This window comes from Lissotriton helveticus, chromosome 5_1 (assembly GCF_964261635.1).
Source record: "Lissotriton helveticus chromosome 5_1, aLisHel1.1, whole genome shotgun sequence".
NCBI lineage: Eukaryota > Metazoa > Chordata > Amphibia > Caudata > Salamandridae > Lissotriton > Lissotriton helveticus.
The window spans coordinates 1,717,055,006-1,717,082,999 of NC_136065.1; the positions used below are offsets into that span (position 1 = coordinate 1,717,055,006).

Consider the following 27,994-nt stretch of genomic DNA (forward strand, 5'->3'; position numbering starts at 1 on the left):
GGTTGCATAGCATATAACAGGCTTATGCCACTGAAAGCAGCAATATTCCTCAGGTCATAAAAGTCTTGCTGGCACTGACTTCAAACAGCAGAGCTGTAACATTGGTTCAGAAGACTTGCAGCCAAGCTATTTCTAATAAGGTTAAACGGCTCTTAAAGCGGCAGGGTAACAAAACCAATATTTTTCCTTTGTTTAAATTGCTACATCCTAAAACTAAGGTTTCAATTGAGGAGATAAGCTATATGGGACTGGGCTTCAGCCACCAGGTATATATATCTTATGGGATCAGGAATCTGACATTAAAGCTATCCCTGAGTTACACAGACTTTGGAGGTTCTGGCCCTTGACAGCTGGATTACTCCTCATGTAACAAAGCTGTTTCTGGTTCGGGTCTCTAAGAGCAAAGCTATGCCACAGGTTACGTGTATCTTACAGACCCATGCTTTTGACAACATAGCTTATCCATCAACCACTAATCTGAAATAAAACCTCTAATGTTCTGTGAAATAGAGCTTCTGAGCAATGTCCTCACAGCGTTAATTGAGCACCAACGTATTATGCAAGTATTTAAACGCAGCAAAAACATTTTCACAACTCAGCCGATGATTTTACGATAAAAATAATATACAAGAAAAAAGAATCAGGCTCACGTAAACATCAAGTCGTTTGATAACTTACACACATTTAACATTGATAACTTTGAGAACTCATGGTTAGTTGTGCACTGCCTTTTCTATTAAAGTAACACTCTATGATAAAATTGATCTTCTGTATTTAGTAAATGGCGAGAACCTCATGTGATGCTTTGCAAATAGGTTATTGCACAACAATACAAACGTCTCTTAAATGCAATGCTGGATGTGGATTTTTTTAAAATAAAATACTTATCCGGGGGATAATGAGGCACAGAAATCCCTGTGTCATAGTACCATTATTCTTCTACTTGTCGTGGGATACAACACCCTTTTCTTCTATGTGCTAAAAATAGTCTTCATTGCCTTCCTCACACCTCTCAACTCAGGTTCCATGTCCACTTCTCCACTCACTACAGGCTCCATGTCTCCGCTACCACTCTTACACAACAGGTTCATGCCTGTCCACTTCAGCCCTCTCATCACATATTCTATGCCACCTTCTCCAGTGCCTCACTACTCCCTTCCACCCATCTCTCACTCTCCATGTCTCTGCACTTCAAGTGCATGACCCCACTTCCTCTCCTTTCCGGTGCTGTCTCTCATTTCCATAATGTTTTTGAAAGGAGGGTGAGAAATCTTAAACCATATTAAGCACTTTATAATGTGGGGGATGACGTGCGTGCAGGGGGAACCTTCCTCTTATGTAACCAAGCACTGTTCACACACACACGTCGTACACTGTGACAGTTAAGGGGCAGCGTTGTGACAGATTCAGTGATGTATATAGGGTGGGCTGACATGCAGCCACCACCAGACTATCATATTGCCATTGCCTGGTTTGGCGGGTCACTTGGGAAAAGGATTGGTTCGACCCCTATTGCCCCAACGGAGTTTAACAAATTGTTGATGAGCAACATCTGAAAACATGTAGGGCACTTGTCTGGGACACCAGTCTCCTGCACACACAATCCTAGTGGGCTGGTGAAAATGACATATAGCGGATACTTTGTTCCAGTTGGTCCCCCCATGGATGCCCATGATTACCGGATGCCCTCTCACCCAAGCCGCCAGCGGCTCGAGCGCCAATGCGAATAGAATCTGTGAGAGAGGGGACCCCTGTTGTGTGCCTTTATGAAGCGTAAAAGCACAGGACACTGCGCCATTGACTAGGCTCTAGATAGTGGGTGCATGTACAGCAACTGTACCCATGACTGGAATTGTGGGCCAAACCGCTTTAAAACCTCAAACAGGTAAGGCCATTCGTTACTATCGAATGTCAATCGGGCATCAAGGGACAGGAGTGCTGCCTTCACCCCTAAGTTGGTCCTTACTAGGTGCATCACCCCGTAGAGTCGACGAAGATTAAGCCTGGTGCTTCTGTTGGGCATAAAGCCCGATTGGTGTGGGTTTATCAATGTTGTAATTGGGGCAAGGAGTCGATTGACTAGTACCTTGGCCATGTTTAACAAGGATATCGGCCGGTACGAGTTTCACCGCCTTGGGATTTACCACAATAGTTGCTGTCCGCTGATCGACCAGTAAACATCCCTGCTCCCTCGCCTTATTAAACATATTTAAGAGATAGGGGGCCACTGTATTTGCCGTGTGTTTGAAGAGTTCCACTGGCAAACCATTTGGTCCCGGAGCCTTCCCTGCCTGCAGGTCTTGTATGGCCCCTACTATTTCCTTAGTGGCTATGTCCTCATCGATGCTTTCTCTGTCCTCTTCTGGTAAGATCAGCAACCTCATCTCCTCTAATAGTTTGTAGTAATCTGTGGCTGACCTAGTCGGACTGGACTCATATTTCCTCATAAAAATCCGTAAAAACCCCATCATATCCTCTCCAGCCGAGTGCGCCCCACCTCTTTTTTCACATATTTCTGCCACTCAACTCCTTTCCCTGTCCCTCTTCTCTAACCATGCAATCATTCTATTAGCTTTATCTCACAGGTTGTATATACACCTCTGCGTAGCAAGCGCAGCCGATCTTGCGTCATTGGAACTTAAGAGGCAGGAACTAAAAGACATGGTGACCAGTTGATGTGCCAATTCAGTGTCACTTCTCCCACCCTCCAGGTAGGCAGCCTCCATCTCCATAAAAATCAGAAAAGTGGGGTTGAATACCATAGATTAAGCTGCTATCCTAGATAGAGAAAGGTGCATCCATTGAGAAGATTGCTGGACAAAGTAATTCTCAAGACTCTTCGGGCTCATCATTTTGAGAATTCCAAGATGGCCGCCGACGTGCAGAATAAGGAAGGTGAGCGTCTAGTTGGCCAAAACTAAGGGAAGACAAGTGCACGCGAGTGACTAGGACTCATCCGCACTTCAACTGTGACTCCTGTGGCGGCAGCAGCATCTCCTCAGCGCGCCTGTCAACTGTGAGGTATTCTATCAGAGACAGTTCTCGGAATCTTGTGCAAGTGTCCAATAGAAATTCAAGGATTCTGTGAGTAGCGTCTTAGTCATTTACTAATGACTGGAGAATGACGTTTCGGGTCGAGTGCAAATTTCAGTCAACCTTGTTGAGGAAATTAATTCATTCAGTGACTGTACAATCTTAGAATTCAGGCAAAGGAATAATAACTGGAGTTCAACGTTTTTACAGAATTAATCTGATAAATGTGAATTTAGTGAATTGAAACTTTTGATGAAAGCAGCGAGCACAGGCTCTACGATTCTCGTGAACTTCTTTATTCAGAACTACAGATTATCACAACAAGTTCATCATTTGAGAACTGAAATAAAATCTAAATATATATATATATATATATATTAATATATATATTATAGATCTAGCAACACAACAACAAAAGTGATTAAGCAAAAATCGTTCTTCTGAGAAATCTTCCGGAGTGAAAGAATTAATATCGAATTAACCATCAGAAAAAGACATTATATTCCAATAACAAATTTTACTATTAAACAATTCAACAGAGATAAGCGAATAGTGTAGGAGGGAAACCCAGAAGCACCTGACGTAAGGAGTCTCTCTTTTATCCCATTCCTCTTTCCCCTTTGGTTAGTGCTTAAGACTGAGGTATAATTTATATGTAAATCGGCCAAGGGCACTGACGAAGGGAATTGGAGAAAAATCTTCTGCTCCTGAGGAAGTCGAACCGAAGAACTTGACTGTTTTACAACTCCCACCTCCCCAAAGTTGCTGTCGCCCTTAACAATAAACCAGAGGCGGGGTTGGTCGGTGCTGGGCTATAGCACCCCTTTTCCCGGATCCCACTACCCCGCAAAATAAGTAGATATATATGCAATAGCAACCATGTGTGTATATATTGGTATACCGAATGTCTTGGTGATTGGCAGTGCGTGTCCTCGGCAGTTCCCCCCACCCCCATCTCAACAACAACACCTGGATTTCACAGTCTTCGACCCAACGTCCTCTCAAAGTTTCCTCTTTCAGACCCTCCGTCTTTCTCTCATCCGGTAACTGTCCATTCGCCCTCAGTCTGATTCATCTCGTGCCATCCTGTGTTTCTCCCACCACCATCCTCGCTGAGCTTGTGGGGCGACGCTTCGCTACCCCTCCAACCATTCCGTGGCCGCCTCCGGGGAGTTAAAGAACCATGTTTTCCCTTCGGCCTCAACTCTTAACTTGGCTGGGAACATCATAGAAAACTTAAGTTCTTTGGCTCAAAGGTCTTTTTCTACAGACTCAAAGGCACGTCTTTGTCTTTGCACGTTTAATGTAAATTCAGAGAAGAAACAGATTACTGCATTCTCAAGATGTAAGTCTCGATTTTGACATGCAGTTTGGCATCTCAATCCCTGAAATTGAGAATCCTGGCAATAATCGTCCTTGGTAAAGCATCAGGCTTGGGTTTGGGAATGGGTGCCCTATGCCCCCGTTCAATGGTAAAATACATGGAGAGATGTTTTGGTTTAAGATGTTTCAGAATCAGGTCTTCCAGAAAGAGGTCAACACTAGGTCCCTCCATACCCTCCGGCACCCCCACAGGTCTTATATAGTTCCTGCGTGCCCACCCTTCCTGGTCCTTCAGCTTAGCCGCCATGGAGTCCTGCTGTTTTGTGAGGGTCTGGACTCATTCCTCCAGGCTCTTCCTGCTGGTCTATAGTTGAACCACGTCTTGCACAGTAAATGCTACTTTGTCTGACATCTTCCTAAATTCCGTACTCAGAAGATTAACGTCCACAGTGACTGCATCTATTTAGGGGTCAATCGTGCCCTTGAGGTCCGCAATTGCTGCCATGATCGAACTCAGCGATGGATCAGACTGTCCATCCGTTTCTTGAGTCTGGGTTGTCCCAGTTTGAAGCGGCACTGCATATTTATCCATTTTGTTTGATTGCCCTCTGCTTGTCCTTTGGGCTTCATTTGCTTGGTCGCTTCTCTTCTTGGTGTTCTGAGACTCTGATCCTTGGCAGTTAATCGTTCGTCCTGGCCTGCGTCTCGGGAACTATGGCCTGCGCCCCTTGTATGCTCAGGACGTGCTACCTTCGCATTTCTCGGGTCTTACGCAGCTCTGGTCTCTCCACTGCCCACATACCGACTCTATATTGACGTCCCTCCTTCTGCACTGCCTGTACTGTCCTCTGGGTTGTGGAGTTTCACTGTTACGATTGTCAAATCCACTGAGTGGGAATGGATCTCCCCGGCCAGAAGTTGCCACTCACTTCTGCGTTTCACGTTCAGTAGGCCTTTGTACGTTGCTCACTCTTTCCCTGCCTCTCACGGGCCCTTCCTCTCCTGCAGTCGTTCTTTGACGCGGAGGCGATGCCCCGTCAGTGCTCCCTGTTATGGCTCGTACGCCGGTGCCCCTCACTCAGCCCCTCGGTTGTCCCTGGCCATTGCCGTGACCTCTCGGGCTTTAACGTCTAAAACAGATGCCACAGTAGTGATGATGAGTGGGGTGTGAGCAGAGGAGTCGCAGTCTGGTCTCAACCACAGGCCCTTCCGTCAGTCTGCCTCTCCAAGAGGCCTGTGTATCTTGCCTTTCACACCGCCCAGGGAGAAGTGCCCAGCCGTGATGTATAGGTGACTGGCCGCACCAGGTTTGTGCTGTGTTTCCACACCGTCGGTCCGCTTTTCGGCGCAGCAATGATAGACCTCCCTGAAGCTCCCCACACATCTCTACATACACAGAGGATATTTTCAGGCCGGCGGCCCTCTTCGGCCGGAGCACCAAAGTAGTGCCCGCTGCCTATTCAGGGAACATCCCTCACTGCTGGGCCCTCAGTAAGTCTTCCGGTCCCCCTCAATAAGCCACGACAATTCACCAGCCTCCAAACTTGGGAATGGCGGTGTCTCACCAGGCCGTTCGTCCGATTGTATTTCTAGGGCGGGTGAGGCCGGGCGGCAAAATAGGCGCTCACTGTGCCCCTGGTTGCCCTCCAGGCGCCGATTCACTCTGCAATTTCAGGTATTCAGGAGCCGTGCCCCGCTAAACATCTACCGGGTTTGGCCGTGGTTCGATGCCAAACGGTGTTCGGTGGGGAGGAGGGGCCGCGGCTCGACCTCCTCCGTGAGTCCCGTTAACTATGCCTCCTGCAGGGTTGTGGTGTTGTGGGGTGCACGCGCGCTGGACTCGGCAGTCTTACCGCCGCACCGTCTCTCCCGGTGCCGTCCTTTGTGTTATCTCGCCGCCGCACCCGCTCCTCTCCGTCCTGCCTTCCAGCTACGGCCTCTCCCCGCTCACTGTATTCCGCGCCCCGGTCTTCGAGAGTTGCTTCCGACCATCTTCTGGTGCGATTCCTTGTCCCACTTTCCGCTGGTGAAGCCTCGGGTATTCCCACGTATTAATCAGGCATTAAAGTTGATAGTGATTGGCTGTAAGTGCAGATATTCCGGGTTAGAAGGACCCGTATTCTGGAGCTCTCATAAGGTGCCGCCATTTCCATTGGTTCTGAAGCCACGCCCCCGAGACAGGTTTTTATGTTTTCATCTGAAGGTGCAGTTTTCCGCCCAGTCCACCAGATCTTTTAACAGAATCTTGACGTATGCTTTTGCATCAACGTCCAGCAATGCAATCCACCAATGATTTGCTAGATCGGTGTTATTGGCTTTCTTGCATATTGGGAAGAGGATAAAGCCACACCATGATTGAGGCACCGACACTTTGAAAAAGGCTGATTCATAAAGCGTGCTTAGTCAGTGCTTCCAGAACTCTGTCAGCTTTAAACGTGGAGCCTTGTAGACTGTCAGGACCAGGGACGCCATCTTCCCTGATTGACTGTAAGGTCCTGCTGACCAAGCCTTCCATTATCTTTGATGCTTGTGATGGATATCTTCAAATGGTTTAGTTATTGTTTCCTGGATGGTTTTGTTGCTGGAAATGAATTTACCTTGAAAAAGCAAAAGACAAGAGGTGTTTCACAAAACGGGAACAGTTGGTTTAATTAAATGCTGTGGCTGGGAAACAGTTACAGAAATGGGTCTGATGATTATCTCAATATACATTCGTTCTGAGTGCCGTTATATACAGTGTTTGGATCACCATAAGACAATTTAGATCGTAGTTTAGAAAAAAGGAATGCAGGCCTTGTTATGAAATTGTAAATCAGACCACCTGATAGTGAATGCAAGTGGTTAGACCTTGTGTGAACGCAATGAGGGTCAGTGGGTGAAGTGCCCAGATGTCGGGCATGAGAACCGCTGGATGACTGTGTACGCTGTGTATTCTGATTGGCTGAGAGTTCCTAACGTTATGTGGCATCAAAATGTATGGTATTTTAGGAACCTGTGCACCCCTCCAGCCATGTGTGCTGTATTGGGGCCAATCTCCTGTGACCATTGTAATGTTGCTGCCTATCTCTGGGACTAATCTGGGTTTTTCCTGTTGACATGTTTGTCTGGCTGGTTACATGCCACCCCACCTGTGATCTGTCCATAAGTAGCCTAAGGCCTAGTTCACAGGGCCTGCCAAACCACTTATTTTCACTGCAAATACAAACAATATCACTCCAATCTTTGTTGAACTTGGTAAGAACGTTTTTCAGCAGCAGTAAAAGTGACACTGCGTTCCATGTTTTCCTAAGATCTGGTGTCATGTTTTCACCACCACCCCAGATGTTTGGTGAGAGCACTCTTTTCACATATACCTGTCACTAAACCTTCCATTGAATGTTAAAAGCTTGGGGTTTGGGGCAATTCACTTACTATCAAAGCTGACTCGCTAGAAAAGGGAGCTGATGTATCAAATGGTTTCACCAAGTCTCTATCTATGGGTAAATGTAATGGTACATATTAGGGAAAGATTCTTAGAAAACTATCCATTTTACCTATCAGTGAAAGAATCAAACGTAGCCAAAATATCAAAAATGATTTTGATATTCCTGGATTCTCTACAGTTTATAAAATAATTAAATAAGCCCTAAAACATGCTTATACATCCTTCGTCTTTAGACCAAAGACCACAAAACAGAAAAAAGCAAAAAGGAACCATATTTTAGTGGCATCCCTAAACAACAAAACTCAAGCAGAATAATGTTAGCCCAGTCTTTCTTGCTGCTACCTTGTATAACAACATTCCATTGTATTGGCCTCTTCAGGAAGAAATAGAAATTTCTGCTGAACTCTTAATCAGCACCTTAGTCTTTTTCTTGGAGCTTTTTCTCTCAGCGACTAGTCCTCAGGTTCTTGGATCTGAAGTTTGATTCAATGACAGTAGTGTGTTGCAGTACCCCCGAAGGAGCCTCTGGAAGTCTTTGTTCTTGCAGACGACAGCGAGGAGTTCTGGAGTTTTCAGCGCAGTCAGGCAGATTCTCGAATCGACGGTGGTGGCTTGACTCTCAACGTCTTGACGGTCTAATCCTGGAGATTTTTTAGCAAAACTCTGAAGAAAGTTTCCAAACTGTCAGGTTTGTTCTATGTTGGTGCCCCTGGGGAGAACAGTGTCCAGCAGCACCAGCCAAGGGTTCAGAGACTGGATTGCCTGGGGGCTAGGACTCAATCTCCCACAATCCACCTTTGCAATCCAAGAAAATCCAATTGCCGCTGTCAGCTTTGGTAGCCCTCTCTTTGTCTCCTGCAGGTGACTTCCCACAGCACTTTTGCACCTATTGCTGCTCAGGGAGTCCACTCCTTTTCCTTTGAGTCCGGTACAGTCCTTTGTTTATGGAGCCTTGAGCTTGCAGTAGGTGCCGTCCTTCTGACTGTAAGCCTTCTGTGGTGCAGTCCAAGGGTCCAGCATGGCAGTCCTTCTTCGGATGGTCCAGGCAGAGCTCCTTCAGCTCCCCCATATTTATTCTCCATTCTGGGCTGACAAGAGGGAGACACACCCCAATCAATAGGGGTAAAGTTACCTCTCTCTGCCATGACCACTTCTTGCAAAGTGTGGCATATTTTTGACCCCGAATGCACTGTTCTCCCATGAAATGGAGAACCTTTCTCCTTGGAGTGTGTTTGTGTAACCTAAACAAGAGGTGTGGCTAACATTTGACTACACTCCTCTTTCAGACCCTCTCCTTATCTAACTAGGCTTGGGATGAAGGAAGTGGAGGCTTGGCAGGCTCTGATGACATCTGCACTCCTGCCTTTCAAATCCAGCTCATCTCCCCAGCCTCCTTCCACTCCAGTGGCTTCTCATGAAACCATCTCGTCCCACCAAATGGCTGAGTTGTTGCAGGCCCAGCATCTTCAAAATAGAGGCTTTAAAACACTGACCAATCAGAAAGAGGCTGCTTTAGGTAACTTCATAGTAGTACGTCCTAAAACTACTTTCCTGTAAAAGATGTAATAAATAGATATACATAAATAGATGTAATAAATCCAAACTTGGCAAGTTGTTGTATTTAACCATTATTTTGATATTTTGAATGATTTTGCTAGCTAGCATCAAAAGGTAGAATTTATTAAGTTTAATAAGGCCTTCCTATGTTACCCTATGGGGCTAGCAGCAATACAATAAGGAAAACTACTTTTGCAGTTTTTCCATACCATAGTTCCATAGTTTTTCCATACCAGGGCATATAAAACATTTTATATTGTCCCTGCTGTTTAGAACAAGACACCCTACCCTTGGGGCATCTAGGGCAGACCTTAAGGGTGACACATATGTATTAAAAATATAGTTTTGCTCTTTGAAAATACTTTTAATTCAAAAGTCAAATTTAGACACACAGGCCTGCCTTCAAAATGACTCCAGACATCACAGCAGTGCAGTGCATTAAATTTACTGGGGTCTCTAATCCTACATGCCCTACCATATACTAAGGATTTACATGTAGGTTGTCTTGGCAAATTAGAATTACATCAGTTACCCTATACCTTTGAATAGAGCACTGACCCAGGGCCTGGTTAGCAGAGCCCAGGGCACTTTCAGAGTCAGTAACTACCAGAATAATTTAAAAACAATTGAGGTGATCAGGGCAAAAAGGATGACTTTCCTACAGGTTGTAACAACCATGGTTAGGGTATTTAAGTTTCCTGAAATATAAAAAAGAACGTCTATTTATCATTTACAATAATAAAATATTTATCTGTCCACTAAATTATATGTTTTAAAATGTTTGATCACCGCACTTACCAATAAGCCAGGCTATCAGATTTCCAAGTTATGCAATCTACTGTTGTATGCTGCTATTTCGCTATTAGGTGGATTCTGGATATACTGGTGATGAAGCAGTCCAGACTGCAGACCACCTGCACATTGATTGAATGGTGATTTTCCCTGTTGCAGTAAACCTATTCTATATTCTGTGGTTGTAACAAAGCAATATGCGTTCCTCGTTGGCATCAACAACATGTGGAATGCCCCCACTGCAAATATGTCACCTTTTATAGTATTCAGGGGATCCACATCAGTTGGAAAATGGATGTAATAATTTCTGAGAGTAATCATCACATTCAGGAATTCTCAGCACACTCAAGTGACTTGTGACATCCCATTGCAATCCCCAACCATGTACTGGAATGAGCCACTTGCTGTGAGATGCATTCCTGCCTTTGTCTTTACAAGTGGTGGTGTATCAGGGAGATTGCGAACTAGAGGAAACAGTTCTGGGGGCAGCTGATGTTCCAAGTACAATATAGTCTGCTGATTGAGTTGATATTTTTACATTATCTCTCTCTGTTGCATGATGACATGGTCTGGAAAGGGATGAAAGGCTCTTGGCTGGCGTATTCTGACTATGGCAGGGACCAACTTTGCTGGGTAGAGAAGTTGTCTTTAAAATAAAAAAATAAAAAAACTTTAAGCTTTCATATTATTTGAATACTTTATGTTGTAGTTTATACAGTCCTCATATATTAGTCATATAAAAATAATATTTATACACAGTCTAGGTTGATTTTTTGTAGGTACTTTAATTTCTTTTTTTATTCTTAAAGGTTTTAATTACACGCAGGGCAATGTAATTATTGTACATTACATCGCTGCTTCATCTATATTCTTCACAAATTATCCATGACAGATGTACTAAAGCTACACCATAATAGTGAACCCATTCTGTCATTTTAGTTATCGCAGTCAGCTTTTGTACAATGTATCATGAGCTAGGCAAAAAATGGCAGATGCCTTACTTGGCCGTCATGCAAGACAGGCATGTTATGCCAAATGGGACATCTGTCTGTCAACGGTGTACACACCAATAGGTTACCATTGTGTGATTGACTTTAGCAAATGGAATGATTGATGTAGGCGTTAGTTGATGTATGCGTACGGAACTGTGGTGTTACGTGTATCTCTAACCATTTATTACTTCCCTCTTAACCTTTGTTCAGTGAACCACTCCTCCAAGATTGCTGCTCACCAACCTCGGCGAGCTAAAATGGCGGAGAGTTCTGGAGATAGGGCCCCCAACTTCACAGAAGAGGAACTCCTTATCTTGACTGAAGAGGCCCTGTCTCATTACAACCAGCTGTATGGCTCTGCAGAGCAACAGGCAAGAAAGACCCACTCATTGTGCATGTAGTTGTATTTCTAAATGAGAAAATTATTGTTAAACATGGCTAAACATTAACATTGTCTGTATGTGCAAACATTTACAAACATCATATAAGAATCAACATTTTGAAGCATTACTATGTTGGGTTACTAAAGGTTGCCAGGGCTGACTACATGGAATGCTTTCTAAACTTTTAATAATGCCATTGTTAACATAAAATTATTTTTAGATTTCTTTTTTTAAAGCTTTGTAAGCTACATATGTTACTCTGCTTATTGTCTGAACAAGGTGAAGCGAGAGTTTGAGTGGGTTACGCTGGTACTCGAAATTAATAAAAACTGAAAAATAAAATTTCTAACATATTGCTAGTCTTTGTGGTTTTTCATACCTTTATTAAAATATGAATAGATTTGTCTACCTTAAAATACATTTAAATCCCCGATATATATTTATATAGTGACCAAGGCTCCGTTGGAAACCGAAACACGTTGAGCTCTACAATGGTGAAGGAGAAATAAACATTTTAAGGGAGTGGGATGACTGATGTGGAGGAAGTTTTAAATATATCCTCCACATTCTGTAACTCCCTTAAAGTGTTTATTTCTCCATCATCATTGCAGAGCTCCATGTGTTTTGTTTACCAACGTAGCCTTGGCAGCCACAATAATGAGTGCCATCTTGAAAGTGCATTACATCCACCAAGTGATAAAAACATAAAAGAAATACTTCCAGTCCTCTATGTGCGAGCACAGTTCCATTTCTTAAGGATAGGAATTATTTTCGTTTGTTGAATATTTGCGCTGTTTCTAATACGAATTTCGCTGTTGGAAATGTTTAACCACAATCATTGGCAACATTATATTGACTATTGTGTAAGCATACGTGATTCAGTATATGGTCCCACGATCAGTTCATTAATACTTCCCCACGTATTAGGCCCAAATGGGCTTAATTCATCATAATCTATGGGTTGCTATTCATATATACATGTAGTACTGACATAATGAAAAAGATAAACCATATATCATTAAATAATGCAAGCCAGAAACCGCACTAAATATAATATATCATGCACTAGTGGGCTCAATCAATCGTCTTAATCACTATTCATGATTATATTAATTTAAAAGGTACTTTAATCAGCTTCTCTTCAAAATGGGCATGCACGAAAGACTGTCTACATTGGAAAAAAACATCTAAGTGAAAAAATGTCACAAAATCTAAAGGGACAGACGAGACTATAAACTGGAGCGAATTTACATGTTTTCCCAACATTTGACATTGTAAGGAGACGATGTATATATGGGTATAATAAAAGTAAACAGGATGCACAATTGACTTACGTTCTAATGTAAGTTCTGATGTGGAATATGAATTGATTGACATCAATACTGTAGGGCCTAAAGAAGCCTGGATGAGTTTCATTCTTTACAAATCAACAGAATACTACAGCAGGGAGCAAGGAGAGGCCAGCGAAAACCCAGAGGAGGAGGAAGAGGCCCAACAGGAGGGGTTGGAAAAACACAAAGAAAAGACAACTGAGGAGAATGTGGTAAAAGGGACAACAGCAGAAAACAGAAAGGGAACAAACAATAATTAATTTTACTCATGAGCAATTAAACATGGCTGAACTCCAGATTTTATTCTTGGAGCTGTCCTTTTGCTCGAAAACCTCATTGAACTACCCACAAACAAGAGTAGGCGTTCGTAAGATAAGTGATACTTTTTTTTATAAGAATCGATAAGTTCGTAAGATAATTGAGTTTGTTAAACATTTTTTAACTAAAATAAGTTAAATGTACAAATTTGTGTCCGAAAGTGACCAGCAGTAAATTTGATAATGTACATACTGATTTGCTAGGGACCTTACTTAACCTTGAAACCAATGCAGAGAGTTTTGCTACCATAGAAGAAGAGCAAGTGACTGAAACTCTAGAATTAGATGGAAGCCAGGAAGCAGGTATGTACTTTAGGCCACACACGAGATTTGTTGCAAAGATGCCCTCCGACACGGTAGATGCATTCTCTGAATGTATAATTGAGATGAAACAATTGATTCATGTTCATAGGTGGGAGGAACAGGTGATCCATAGCACGGAGATGAAAAAATGGGCAAGGCACACAGTTTTGTGGTTTAGGTTCATTGGTAATTTATTTAATATGTGGAAGGGTCCAAAGGCTCAGTTGAAGAAATAGTTTCCCTGATAAATGTGAATGTTTCCAATTAACATTTCACTAGCACTATTAGGGCTCTGTCTGTACTTTTCCTGGATGTCGAGATAACATTTGAGAATAACAAAAAATATGTCCAAACTCATTCAGAAGTCCAAGAGCCAGAAACAGCTTTATACATACAGACAGTGTTGACCCCATTGCTCTTAAAGAGGGTATTCGTAATAGTTCTCCAGAGGGAATAAAGAGAAATTGCAGTATGAAAACAGCTTGTGATGAAGCAAGGGAGGATACTATTCAAAAGCGTCTAAAAGCACAAAGCGCCATTCATGGTTATCTGGTTGTGCAAGAGTCAGTGAAAGTAAAACATTCAGACTGACCACCATAGAGCATGGACCGGATACTGGGACCAGGTTAGTTGAGCTGAAAATGTTACCTCCTCAAAGTCCTCAAATGTTACCTCCTCAAAGAGGAGGTGGAGCGTGGAGAGTACAGTACGAGGTGGAGGAGTCTGCGAATAGAAAGGAGAGTCTTGCAGATGGGTGTCGCTGTAGCGGGAAGAACAGGCCGTGTATCATGGATGGTCGTCACTGTAGCATGAAGATCCTGTCGGGAGTTATGGATGGTCATTGCTGGTGTTTTATGTTGGTGGTCACTGCGGGCTGTCAATACTGTAGCATGAGGTGCAGATCTCATGTTGTCACTGATGGCCGCTGTAGTGCAAAGAGTCGGGCAGTTGGCAGTCGGCATGGGCGGCAAGATCTTGGCACTAATGTGCCTGGTAATAAAGAGCTCAAAACTTTAAGAGAAGCTCAACTAATACCATCCAAGGGCCCTCTTGGGGATCAGGAACTCACTCCAGCAGAGGCCAACAGGTCCAGGCAGATCCACTGCAGCAGATCAGCTAGGCAGTTGCAGGGAGGCTTTTGGAGTTTGTCACTGTAGCTCAGAACAGGAGGTCAGTCAGCTGACCCTTGGAGTCACTTCAGGTAGCTTGGGATGAAGGAAGCAAGTCTAATTATACTCCCCAGACAGCATTGAGGCCTCTGGTAGCCGGGTAGTCCTGTGGGAGGCGGACAGTCCTTCTTCTGTATTATTCACTAGTCAAGGAATATACTGATGACTAAGGGCCCTATTTGTATGCCTGGGGAACGCTTTGAAGTGTGAGAAGCTTCTGGAGGTTTCACCTTTCAGAAGTGCATGGAAATTCCTTCCTCCCTGCCCTGTTTCCAGATTCCCAGATACCTAAAGTATTAAGGAGGATTTTAAATTAGTTTCTTAGACACCTGGCATAACATTCCCTCCTGCTCCCAAGCAAAAAGTATCACTTATTAAATGTAATAAAGTAACCCAATGTTATCCTATGGGAGAGATAGGCCTCACAGTAGAGAAAAATGAATGTATGAGTTTTTGTAGTGTTCTGAGTTTAGTGTTTATATTACTGCACTTCTCTGCATCTAGCTACTCAGCCTGTGTGAGTGTTCCAGGTTAGAATGTGAGTGTGATTGACATGGATGGAATGCTTGTGTGACTGGTATGAGGATTGGCAGTTGGAGTATGGGCTGAGTAGCTAAGAGGCTGCTCCTGGTGGGGCTATTTGTTCCAGCATAATTCTTCTTGTAAATCAACTTATGGTTAAATAAACCTACTCTACAACTCATCTACATCTGCCTCGGCTACATCTCTTCATGTATGTATGACTAAAATACTACATTATTCTTGGCGACGATCTGGAGACTTTCCTGCGCAAAATCTGGCTATTTACAAGAGTTGGGAGTATCCTGCAACTGAAGTGGAACAAGCATCTATCATCTAAAAAGTAAGGAACCTCTACAAGCACGTGAAGTAGCCCCACCAGTGCCGAACATCGGGCAGCCCTAGCAAGATCATGCTGTCAAGTCATCTCAAACAAGATTTCTGCGTAAAAAACGACAAAACTGCCTACGTGATGCAGAAGAAACTACATCTGACATAACACCTTGGAGACAACAACCTTAAGCAAGCAGTTTCAACAAAGAACATGTCCTTCAAACCAAGGTAATCGGTTATTTTCTTGTTTAAAAGACTAATGCTTTGAAAATACCTTATTTTTACTCAAAAAGATTTTCAATTATCCCAAGATGTTGGATGTGTTACCATCTTCCTGTGCGAGTTTTTGCCTGTACTAGTGCTGGCTGTCGCAGCAATTTAAACCGTGTGCCAGCGTCCCTGCTTTTTCAAAAATTGAGCTATTTCTTGTGGAAATGACTGTGGCCAAATCTGTTTTGTACATATGTACGTGGTCCTGATACAAGTCTCTTCAAGATTGCTCCGCACCGAGTGACATTTTCAAAGCAAAGCTGTTTTTCCTCACACCTGAAGGTAAAATACACTCTGTGGTGTTAAACCGAAGCTATTGTGAGCGAAGTCAAGTTGAGCCCTGGGTGTGTTTTCACTGTGTGGAAATCGTATGGACTTTGAATTGAGTTCCATGTTTTGACTTTGTTTAATTCACTGATAAGACTTTGGCTGTGTCGCACGTTTCAACTGTCACTTCGAAATTCAAAAGAATCTTTGCTCGCGCTTACCTTGAAAAAATTCTTGGGTCCTGCGTAGTATCACGTCATTTCTTCATCTCCTCTACAATCTTCATTGTGATGCTTTGCTTCCAGCGCTGTCTCTGGCTGGCGTCTTGACGCACGTTGCTGCAATGAGCCACCCAGCATTACGTCGATTACGTGCTGTCATTTTCGAACTGTGTGCTGCAGCTACTAAACTCTGTTACGTTAGGAGGACATATCCAGCTCTGACACAAACTCTCGTCATATGTTTTTGTCTTACTAGATGGGCATTTGTACTTGGTCGGACTGCATTTCACACAAGCCTTAATTTTAATCTAAAACATCTAGTCATTTCAGCATGACTTTGGCAGCACTCGACGATGACCAGATACAGGCTGACAGGATCAAGAACTCTAACACGGATGTCGTGACTGTAAAGCTAAGTCTATTATTTTGGAAAAGAACTTTCATTTTACTCAACGCGAATGATTCACAGGATATGACAAATGTAACTTGTACTTTTGAAACTGCTACTTCAAGACATTTCTTTCCTGTTATTGGTAATACCATTTTTTGTAAAAAAAAAAAAATTTCATGTTTGTAAGAGCACTTCTCACGAGTACAGGGTGAAATATGTCCAATGCTGCCATCTAGTGGTTTTTAAACACATTTCACTTATGTTTCATCTGTAGTAACAATTATTGTTCAAGTTTGGAAATTAAGTCCTTTTACTAACGTCTAAGGGTTATCTCACCCTCATTTGCAGTTTTGGCTAAGGGTTCTCTCACCCTAATGTGCATGAGTTCTCTTACTCATGCTTGCGCAAAAAGTTTTGGCTAAGGGTTCTCTCACCCTCAAATGCAGTTTTGGCTAAGGGTTCTCTCACCCTAATTTGCATCATTGTATCCCTGTTTTTGGGATGGGTTTGGGTTGTAGTCCCATTGCCCCTCATGGTCCTTACCATTAGTTAACCCTCATGTCTGGGTTAAAGGGTTTAAATCTTTGTTTAGGACTTTATACCTTCTCTCCCTGTGTTGGACACCTTGTTGTGCGTTATTGCGTGCATGTCGCACTGTGCGAATCTCTCTTTTGTGTCCAGTGTGTAAGACGCCTTGTGCATCACATTTTTATCTATGTCTTGTGTAAGCTGGTTGTGCTTCACCTTTTTTTTATGTGTCTGTCTGACACATTGTGCTGCACCTGTTCGTGCCGCGGGTGTTTTGGGGTTTGTCCTTTTAACACTTTCATTCATGGGTAGCCCATATTTTCAGTGTTCCTCTTATGAGGTGTGGAATTGGTTTGCCACATTGTGTTGCACTATCTTGTGCTGTGTGTGTTTTCTGAGGTATGTCCTCGGCACGCCTTAATTCATGGGTAGCCCCATATTTTTCAGTGTTCCTCACATGAGGAGTGGAATTGTTTGCCACATTGTGCTGCACCTTCCCGTGCTGACTGTGTTTTCTTGGGTTTGTCCCTTGTTACATCCTCGCTTAGTTCCTTTCTTGAGGAGTGGCTGTTATTTGCCACTGTCTACCTTCGTGAAGATGTTTTCTTCATGTTGGGTCTTAAGTTCAATTTTCTTTCTCTTCAGTATTGAAGGAGGAGGATGGTGTCAGTGTTAGTATATACTGTCTCTTTCTTCCTTCTTTCCTGGTTTTGTCTGTTTACCCTCTCGTGGTGTGAAGTCCTTCTCATCCCTGGGTTCACGGATAAATATTACTACTATATACTTTGATTGTAGATAGTTTTCAAACATTACTACTGTATACTTTGATTGTGAGTAGTTTTCTTCTTCACTCTCTGATTTTCTTTTGTTTTCAATTTGGAGAGGGAGAGGATGTGTAGTGTTCTGAGTTTAGTGTTTATATTACTGCACTTCTCTGCATCTAGCTACTCAGCCTGTGTGAGTGTTCCAGGTTAGAATGTGAGTGTGATTGACATGGATGGAATGCTTGTGTGACTGGTATGAGGATTGGCAGTTGGAGTATGGGCTGAGTAGCTAAGAGGCTGCTCCTGGTGGGGCTATTTGTTCCAGCATAATTCTTCTTGTAAATCAACTTATGGTTAAATAAACCTACTCTACAACTCATCTACATCTGCCTCGGCTACATCTCTTCATGTATGTATGACTAAAATACTACAGTTTTTCATTATCAGGATATGTAAAGCTTAAAGGTACATGTGCACATTATCATTACATTGCACCCCGCCCTCTTGTGTGCTTAGGGTCAGCCCTAGGATTGACTTATGTGTATTAAATATGGGGTTTTCGGCTTGGTAAACATTTTTTTTTTGCCAAGTCAAATTGACAGTTTAAAAGTAAAAGCAGACAGCAAATGGCTGGCCTGAGATAAGTTTAAGGTTCTACTTAAGTGGGTAGCATAATACATGCAGCAGGCCCACTAAAAGGGTTTAATTTTCCAACCCTGGCTATATGGTATACCACTTTACTAGTGACTTAAAGTTAATTAAATATGGCAACCAGGTGTAAGCCAATTTTACCATGTCATAGGAAGGAAGAGAAAGTACTTTAGCAATGGTTAGCAGTGGTAAAGTGTGCAGAGTCCTAAGGCCAACAATAATGAATTTAGCAAAACAGGAGGGGAGAAGTAAAAAAGGTTTTGGGGGAAGACGACTGTGAGGCTGACAAGTCTAACAGACTACATTACTCAGGTATAGCATGATAGATGGAATACCTAATACTGTGAGTGGAGGAGACAGGGAAAAGGCACTATGGAGATTAGAACACAAATATATACTTGAGCTAGACGGAATACGGATAAAGCAATGGATGTTCATTTATGAGATTTGCAGTTTTAAAACTCAGACTATTAACCCATTCAAAATTGTTTAACTATTGTTTTAGATAGAAATTAAAGTGATGTTTGTTTTGAATTTCTTTTTTTTTAATGTTTTGTTTCTGTTCCAGAGAATATTGGAGGTCAGGCCACCCTCGTAACAGGGAAGCTGATTGAAGTAACTTCTGAACTGATAGAATCATGGATACTAAGTTAAGATATTTGATTAAGCCTACTGGCACGTGATCTATTATATTTAGTTCTGTTTTGGGTTGTATATTTTAATGATACATAGTTAATTTTTTTAAGCTGTCGGTGTGTATATATATATATATATATATATATATATAAAACAAAACAAAACCCTTTCAGGCATAGAGTGACGCATAAATTATGCAAAAAGAAGGAGAGAACTCTGGGTAGTTCTCAAGTTTAGGTGGAAAGCAGCCCGTTAGAGCACTCTCCACACCAGCGACACTCTAGATCTGCTCACCTCAAATGTCTGTTTTTCTATCAAAGTTTTTAAGCATAGGATTAGCACAGTGCTATCCACGCCGAGATAGAAAATGACAAAGTCTTTTGCAATTTATACAGCAAAGTCTTTGAGCATTGGACTAGTACAGTGCTGTCCTTGCCGAGCTGTAAAATTACTAAAGCCATTTATCACTCCAGGCACAATATTACAGCTTTGAATTAGTGAAATACCAACTCAAGCCAACCTGAAATGAGTAAAAGCAACCCCTGACACAGTGTTTCGCTCTAATTAGAGCTCTTCAGAGAGGTATAGCTTTGTCCAGACACAAGGGAGCACCCAGTATTAAGTCAAAACAAAACCCTTACAGGCATAGAGTGACGAATAAATTATGCAAAAAAGAAGGAGAGAACTCTGGGTAGTTCTCAAGTTTAGGTGGAAAGCAGCCCCTGTTAGAGCACTTTCAACACCAGCGACACTCTAGATCTGCTCACCTCAAATGTCTGTTTTTCTATCAAAGTTTTTAAGCATAGGATTAGCACAGTGCTATCCACGCCGAGATAGAAAATGACAAAGTCTTTTGCAATTTATACAGCAAAGTCTTTAAGCATAGGACTAGTACAGTGCTGTCCTTGCCGAGCTGTATATATATGGTTCACAACATGTAGATAATTATGATAGATTAAGTCCACTTGAGTCTTGTATGTGGTAAAATATTAATCAACTGATAGTGGGACCATATTACAGAATGGTCAAAATAACTTTGGTTTTTAGTTCTATATTTCTTTGCGTGAAATTTTGAGATGAAACAAATTCAAAATGTATAAAAATTATTTCTAGCACCAAGAAATGGAACTTAGATGACCAGAAGCATTTCTTTTAATTTGTTATACTTGGAGGATATAATGGACTTTCAGGATGGCACTTATTATTGTGACCAGGGCTACATTGGTAACAAAATGCTTTGAACCTTCCAGTGGTTAGTGCAATAAACACTTTAAGCACTTTATGGGTGCTTGCCACCCGGTGCTTAGGTAATTTGATTGATATATATATATATATATATCAAGGAAGTTCGCTTACGAAAACGCGTAACCTCAGTTAAATTATTTTTGGGCAAGAAATCTGAGAGCACGTGTTATTGGACATATCTTTACAATTACATGCCGGTTTGTGCGCTGCCGGCGATCATCGCGCCACCGGTCGATGGGCGGAGCTCCCAGAAGGGGCACTTGACTTTGGAATATCTATCTATCTATCTATCTATCTATCTATCTATCTATCTATCTATCTATCTATCTATCTATCTATCTATCTATCTATCTATCTATCTATCTATCTATCTATCTATCTATCTATCTATCTATCTATCTATCTATCTATCTCTCTATCTATCTATCTATCTATCTATCTATCTATCTATCTATCTATCTATCTATCTATCTATCTATCTATCTATCTATCTATCTATCTATCTATCTATCTATCTATCTATCTATCTATCTATCTATCTATCTATCTATCTATCTATCTATCTATCTATCTATCTATCTATCTATCTATCTATCTATCTATCTCCTACTGGCAGTCACCAGTAGGTCGATATGGTTAGGACCTATTTTCCATAGGAAATCCCCAACATTCTATTTGGAATAACTTTGGCGCAGGTTGACAAATCTTTGCAAAATTTTCAAAACTAATGGCCAGGTCCGCTCTGCTTCTATCCTGAAAGTCTCGGGGTGATTCGTGAAGCGGGGCGAGAAAAAAGGGGGGTCCCAAAACGTGTTTTCCCCATGCAGTTTTCCATAGAGACCTTTAGCTGTAGTTACAGCCCGAACAGTGAACAGAATTACACCAAATTTGGCAAAGAGGTAGTCCTCAGTTCAGACTCAATCCTTTTGCTTAAATGGTTTCAATCTGTTCAGTAGTTTTTTAGATATTAAAGGAAAAATGTACATATACATCTGGGTGGAGCTTAACAACACATCTCATTGTGAGATCTGATTGGCTGTCAGCACTTCATCCAAGAAGTGTTGGCAGCCATCTTGGGACCAATATACATCATAGCCCCTCATTAAAAAGCATTGCAGTTAATAGAAGGTTTTAAGACTTTAGTTACATTATAAATCATTTGTTGATGGTACCATACTGATTTTAGGAATTGTGGTGTGTTCTAAGGTGATTTTACCATGTGAAAAAGCCTTCTGCTGGGATATCATGAATCATGTTTGAGAGAAAACTATTTTCTCATGCTTTTCCCAAAGAGGTTTAGAAGGTGCTCCAGAAGCTAAAATGAGAGCATATTTTCTGTAAATTCACATTATCTTTCTCAGTCATGTGAGAATGAAGTCTGACATTCTCAGTAAAACATGTACATCCAACAAGGGCAGAGACTGTCAGTTGATTCCTTTGTGTTCTACTGCAGCTTCCCAGAGTGTTCTAAAGAACAACTAGAGAGCTAACAGCCTTACTATTGACAAAATTATGGCACACCTGATGCCATCTTGATTGGAATAAACTGGTAACACTTAAAACATTTAATTTAAAAAGGAACACAATGAGGGGGTTTATTTTGGCATAGAAATTATGGTTAGTGCTGTAGAAAGAAAACTTAGGACATGTTTTAAGTGAGATCTCAAGTATCTTTTTGTTAGATTTCTACAGGAGCAGCCTGTCAGTTGATTGCTTTGTGTTCTATTGCAGCTTCCCAGAGTATTTTAAGGGGTCCCTTCTTCATTTGCTCCCACAGCTGGTGTAGGAATCATCATACCTTCCTGAAACAGTCCGTGGGGACTGCACCATGTTCCTGTGGCCATGCTATCTGCTGGGGAAATCGCGGGCATGAGGACTCCATTTCCCAGAGTCCCCCCGCGGCGCCTGCAATCTACGCGAGCATCAAGAGCCAGGATAGGCCTTAAAACCATCTTTAGGCTCACGCAGCGCAAGTCCCTTCTTCATTTGCTCCCGCAGCTGATGTCGGAATCATCATACCTCCCTGAAACAGTCCGTGGGGGCTGCACCATGTTCCTGTGGCCACGCTATCCGCTGGGGAAATTGCGGGCGTGAGCACTCCATTTCCCAGAGTCCCCCCGCAGCGCCTGCAATCTACGCGAGCACCAAGAGCCAGGAGGCGCCTTAAAACCATCTTTGGGCTCATGCAGCGCAAGTCCCTTCTTCATTTGCTCCCGCAGCTGGTGTCGGAATCGCCATGCCTCCCTGAAACAGTCCGTGGGGACTGCATCATGTTCCTGTGGCCACGCTAACCGCTGGGGAAATCGCGGGCGTGAGCTCTCCATTTCCCAGAGTACCCCCGCGGCGCATGCAATCTACGTGAACACCAAGCGCCAGGAGGCGCCTTAAAACCATTGTTGGGCTCACGCAGCGCGGGTCCCTTCTTCATTTGCTCCCGCAGCTGGTGTCGGAATCGTCATACCTCCCTGAAACTGTCCATGGGGACTGCACCCTGTTCTTGTGGCCACGCTATCTGCTGGGGAAATCGCAGGCGTGAGGACTCCATTTCCCAGAGTCCCCCCGCGGCGCCTGCAATCTACGCGAGCACCAAGTGCCGGGAGGCGCCTTAAAACCATCTTTGGGCTCACGCAGCGTGGGATGAGCGCGGGCGTGCCTGGGCGCTGCCCGGGTGAAGCCCGGGCCAAGGGCGTGCCCGTCAGTGGCCAGAAGAGGCTGGGCTGGGCCACCCCCTAACTCCCCCGGAACCTTAAAACACTCTCCTTACTGCCCGGATACTTGCCGCCAACAAGAGCAGTTGAGGTGAGGACAAACCTAAGGAGATTATTTGTAGTCTTTTGTCTTACTACTGTGGGGTGAAGACCGCAGAACAGGCAACCCAGTAGTCCAAGACACTGTAAATCGCAATCATATTGTAATTGGCCCGAACGCCACCGCTGTAGCACCACAAGTGGCGGGATCATCAACACAAACAACGGAGTTATCACAGGAGGTCTGTGTATGACAGAGTCAGTTGCAGAAGAGAGTGAGGAGGGCTGTGTTCCACATCCAGTACTATCATGTGGGACAGGTCAGGCAGAGGGAGGCCCCGCTTTGGTCACGACACCGAAGAGGTGTGAATTAGCCATGAGGGAAGGCGGGGAGGTGATCACCCGGTCCAAAGGGCATTATTAGACAGAAGCGAGACAAGTAGGGCTGTCACCCCTTTAGCTGGCTCCACGGGAACATCAAAGCGAACCCGAGGGGTGGGGCGTCACACTGTTAACAGTAAACCCAAGTGGAAAGGAGCGCCAATCCTGGCCAGGGCTAAAGATATTTAAGGTCCAGTAGGGAAATTACAGTGCACAAATAGCGGAGAGGCAGGAAATGCGGGGGGGGACTCAGAATTGTGGTCCAGGCTGGAAACAATGTTAAGTACTTACCTAGGGCCCATACAAGAGAAAATCACAATACTTGAAGAGAAAGTGTCCCTGTTGATTGACCAGAATAGCAACCATACAAACGTGGTAACGGCACACACAGTAAATAGCTTGGGCGCACTAGACGTTCCCACCCCTTTAAGGGTTGCGTTGCCCTCAGAGAGACATAATGACATGACACATGCTGGCGCACATCAGAAGGGAATAATGGAGGGTGTAGATTAGGAGCTCTTGGTGGGGTCTAGGGATGGAAATGCCCTGAGTTTAAGGGGTGCTGTGCGAGATACCAGGCACACGAGGGCGGGACCTGAGCCCAAATGTAGGTTCGGAAAACACAGGGGGCATAGCAGGTAGAGCACTTGCACCACAGGATATTGTTTCCGCCCAAGACGACCGCTTCAGGTGTACCACGGCTCTACCGGTTCTAGATCTTCTGCCGGCAGCCTGCCCTTACAAAATAATCCTGACAGGGGTCCCAGTCCTTAGTGGAAATAGAGAAGAAACCCCGCAAATGCTAATTAACCCCTTCCACGCCCATGACGAGCTGGGCTCGTCATGAAGTAGCCTGCTGCTACGCTGATGCCGAGCCCAGCTCGTCATGAAAGCATGAAGATCCAGGAATCCCAGCACAGCAGGGGAATTCCCATAGCATTCAACGTGTTAATAAGGCGGCCCATTGGCTGAATAGAAACAGCACAGCACAGCACAGTACAGCACAGCATCACTGAACGACACAGCATCACTCGTTCGCCACCACAACATCACTCAGCGCCACCACAGCATCAATCTGTGCAACCTTTCAACAACAACTGGTTCAAATATGTTCTCTCAATGTTTCAAGCTTTATTACAAATGTAACAAAAAGATGTTAATATTTCACTTCTGTTCTTGGATTTTCGTCACAATAAAATACACTGAACCTAATCTTCACAAAAGTTATTTACAAAAGTTTAAACTATTGCCATTATAAATTACAATAACTTCTATGTAAGTATTATTTAAAAAAATTAAAAGCCATTGTTATTTGTAATATAAATACATGTAATTCACGTAAATACAACACATATTGCATTACAAATGCTATAGGTGTCACATTTGCGAAAGTTATAACTATTGGCATTGTAAATGACAAAGCTATTAATTTCGCTATTTTCAAAAACAAAACATAAATATAAATGTGTTCATTTACAATACCAATAGCTCAAACTTTCTTAATGCGAGACCTATTGCATTGCAAATGCTTGTTGTTATTTGGTGTAAATCCTTTTAGTAGAGTTTGAACAATTTATGCTAAATAACTTTGTATATATAATGCCATGGAGGATCAACGGAGCAGACGGATCTCATGTTGAGGTCTGATTGGCCACCACCGCCCCAGCAAGTATGTGGCAGTATTCTTCTTAGGACTTAGTGCCGAGTCCAAAGAAAAACGTTTCAAAAAAAGATTAGGGTAGGGATGGCCTCATAGGGCCTAATACTTATTTTTTCTTATTTTACTGCAAATTCGCAGAGGATCCAGGTAAAAAAAATAATTAAATGCACGTGTGATAAACACCCTGGGGTGTGCCAGGTCCGGGGGGTGGGGGGAGTGGTGCATTGTCTATTTATAGGGAGGGAGATGCGTGGCCCCCTCCCCATGTCTTAATAGGCCCCATGGACCCCATGACTGTGGCATAAATAAAGGTAAGGGGGCTTGTGGGGTTCCTCCCAGAGCCTCAAAGAGTCCCCAGTGACCCCATAACCTGGGACCAATATAAAAAGGGGGAGGGGGTGCGCACCCCCAAGGACTTAAAAAAGACTTGGACACCCCATCCCCTGGGGCCTTCAATTTAATAGATAGTAAGGAATCTGCCTGACCCCCCTTCCCAAACCAGAAGAGGCCCAGGGATCCCATCCCCCGGGACCGGAAGTTTCTAGAGGGGGAGAGGAGATGCATGGCCCTCCTCACAGAGGCATTTTATGGCTCTGGGGACTCCATCCCCCTTAGTCAGCTTAAGGACGGTGTCATAGGGTCCCCCATCCCCATGAACACTGTCTTTTCCCGGACTGAGAGCGTGGGCAGGGAAAGAGTAATGTTCTCCCACCAGGTGGAACTACAAAGCTGCAGCTGCTCCCGCCCGGTGGGAGAGCAAAACATTTCCCTGCCTGCGCTTTCAGGCAGTGGCGGCTGGTGGATTTTGAAAGTGGTGGGGAAAATAATTGTATGCTATTCCAAAGAGCGAGCGAAGCGAGCAAGCCCGAACTGAAAAAGGAGGGTGCGCGGGGTTCCCCCCCAAGAACATTTAGCAAAAAATGGATTCAAATGGTGGCTTTTTACACCACATATTTACTGCAAATTGTTTCAAAAACGGGATACAAATATAGCATTTTAAAGCACAAGTGTGAAGAAAACATTAAAAAAAATGTGCAATCCTCTAACTGGTCTGCTTGCAAAAGGACACCCAAGCCAAGCACACACAACCAATGGAAACAGTTGTGAGCCCAAATTGAACACCACTGCTCCAGGCTGAGGCAATGGGGATGTCTGGGGTACTAACAGTTGGGATTACCAGCTTGCTGCATCACGCAGACCAAACTTACTTTATCTAGGGTGGCAAAGTTCCTGCACCAGCCCTTCATTTTCTCATCACAACAATCCTCCACAAAACGTTCAATGCTGCCTTATGCCCGTGAAGGGGAAGTCAGTCACCCCTGTTGTATAGTGCTGTTGGATCCGCTGCGGGCTGGCTTCTGTTCTGACAGAGGGCCCCCAACAACTACTGCAACGGCCCACGGCACAGAAACAAAGTCACTCACCCCCCTGCCTGGCATGACGTCAGTCAGTATTAGTAATTATCGCAGCAAAGCAGCCTAAGCAGGCAGCAGATGCACTGAGATGCAGTGACAAAAACACTAAAATAAAGTTACAAGTTAACAGTGCCCCTTTATCGCAGCAAAGCAGCCTAAGCAGACAGAAGACAGCAGAGTGAGCAGACGCACTGATTCAGTGACAAAAAAACACTAAAATGAAGTTACAATTTTCAACAACACAACAGTGCCCCTATTGCAGGCTTGCAATGACTACAAATACAATTTGGCTTCATATATTATGGATTAAAATATAATACATCGGGCAATTGGAATCTGCTGATTTATTTTTCATTTCTTGCTGCGAGAATTTATTTCTCACAGTTAATGACACGGAGGAGAAGGGCTCAATTAGCGAAAGTCTCGACGAGGGTAGCGCGCGCTGGCCGCTGCAAGACCTCAAGGTGATGAGCGCAGACATTTTCAGAAAATCAAGTTGAAGGGAGCTGTGGGGGGGGGCTCAACTGCTCGACGGACACGGAAAGAGATTTCACAGAGTCACACAGAGGGTTCTGTTGAGTTGACTGCTGTTAGAGCCCCTTTGTGAAATGCTGTGACACGGCGCGAGATATGTGGCTTAGCCCTTTGCCACACAAATGGAGCCGGCGCCTTATGTTCCTGCACATGCGTGGCCCCCCTATAATTATTTAATTAGGACTAGGAGGTTGTGTGGGTGGGTCGCGACTTCCGGACACAACATTACTATAACAAGGACAGCAGCTGAAAAGCGTCTGTAGTCCTTCATTTCACTCGTTCACTCATTCATTCATTCCTAAAACCCAGGGACCACCATGCTCCAGAGGCACGCGCAGATGTGTATGAAAGGAGCCAGCCTTGTTAATATTCCTTCCTTTGATGATTCAACTTGTGCCCGAGGAGCCCCTCCCTTTGCACCGCTTCATCTCAGAGGCCAATTTTTTGGGACATAATTAATAGAGTTTTGATGACAAGACACGTTTATTAACGCCGCATTTTATAAATCGAATTACGGTCCTGTAAGAGACCGCGCAAATCTGAGCTCTTAGATGTGGCGGAAGGGGGGCTGCTTCTCTTAAACAGGCTTTGCGATCCGTTCACCTGCGCAGCCCTTTTATCATACATTAGCGTTTTACACACGCTTTTATTTCCAAATCGAAAGAGAGGCACACTTACTCGTGAGACTTCCCACTTTCTTTCTTTTACCTTGTCCAGTGGCAGACAGCTTTGTCACCGTTATCATGATGTTCTACAATCTCGAGCCGGGCTTATCGTCGTAACTCGTGACCAGGACTCAGGACTGCAG

General features: G+C 43.6%; 1 protein-coding gene across 1 annotated transcript in view; it reads left to right on the forward strand.

Annotated features, from left to right (window-relative positions):
- LOC144755767 (uncharacterized) overlaps positions 1 to 27,994 on the forward strand; it is a 169,540-nt gene that overhangs the window by 77,853 nt on the left and 63,693 nt on the right. The window contains exon 4 of the mRNA XM_078644987.1: positions 11,332 to 11,492. Coding sequence (XP_078501113.1) covers positions 11,332 to 11,492 — 161 coding nt within the window. The remainder of the gene's footprint in view (positions 1 to 11,331; positions 11,493 to 27,994) is intronic.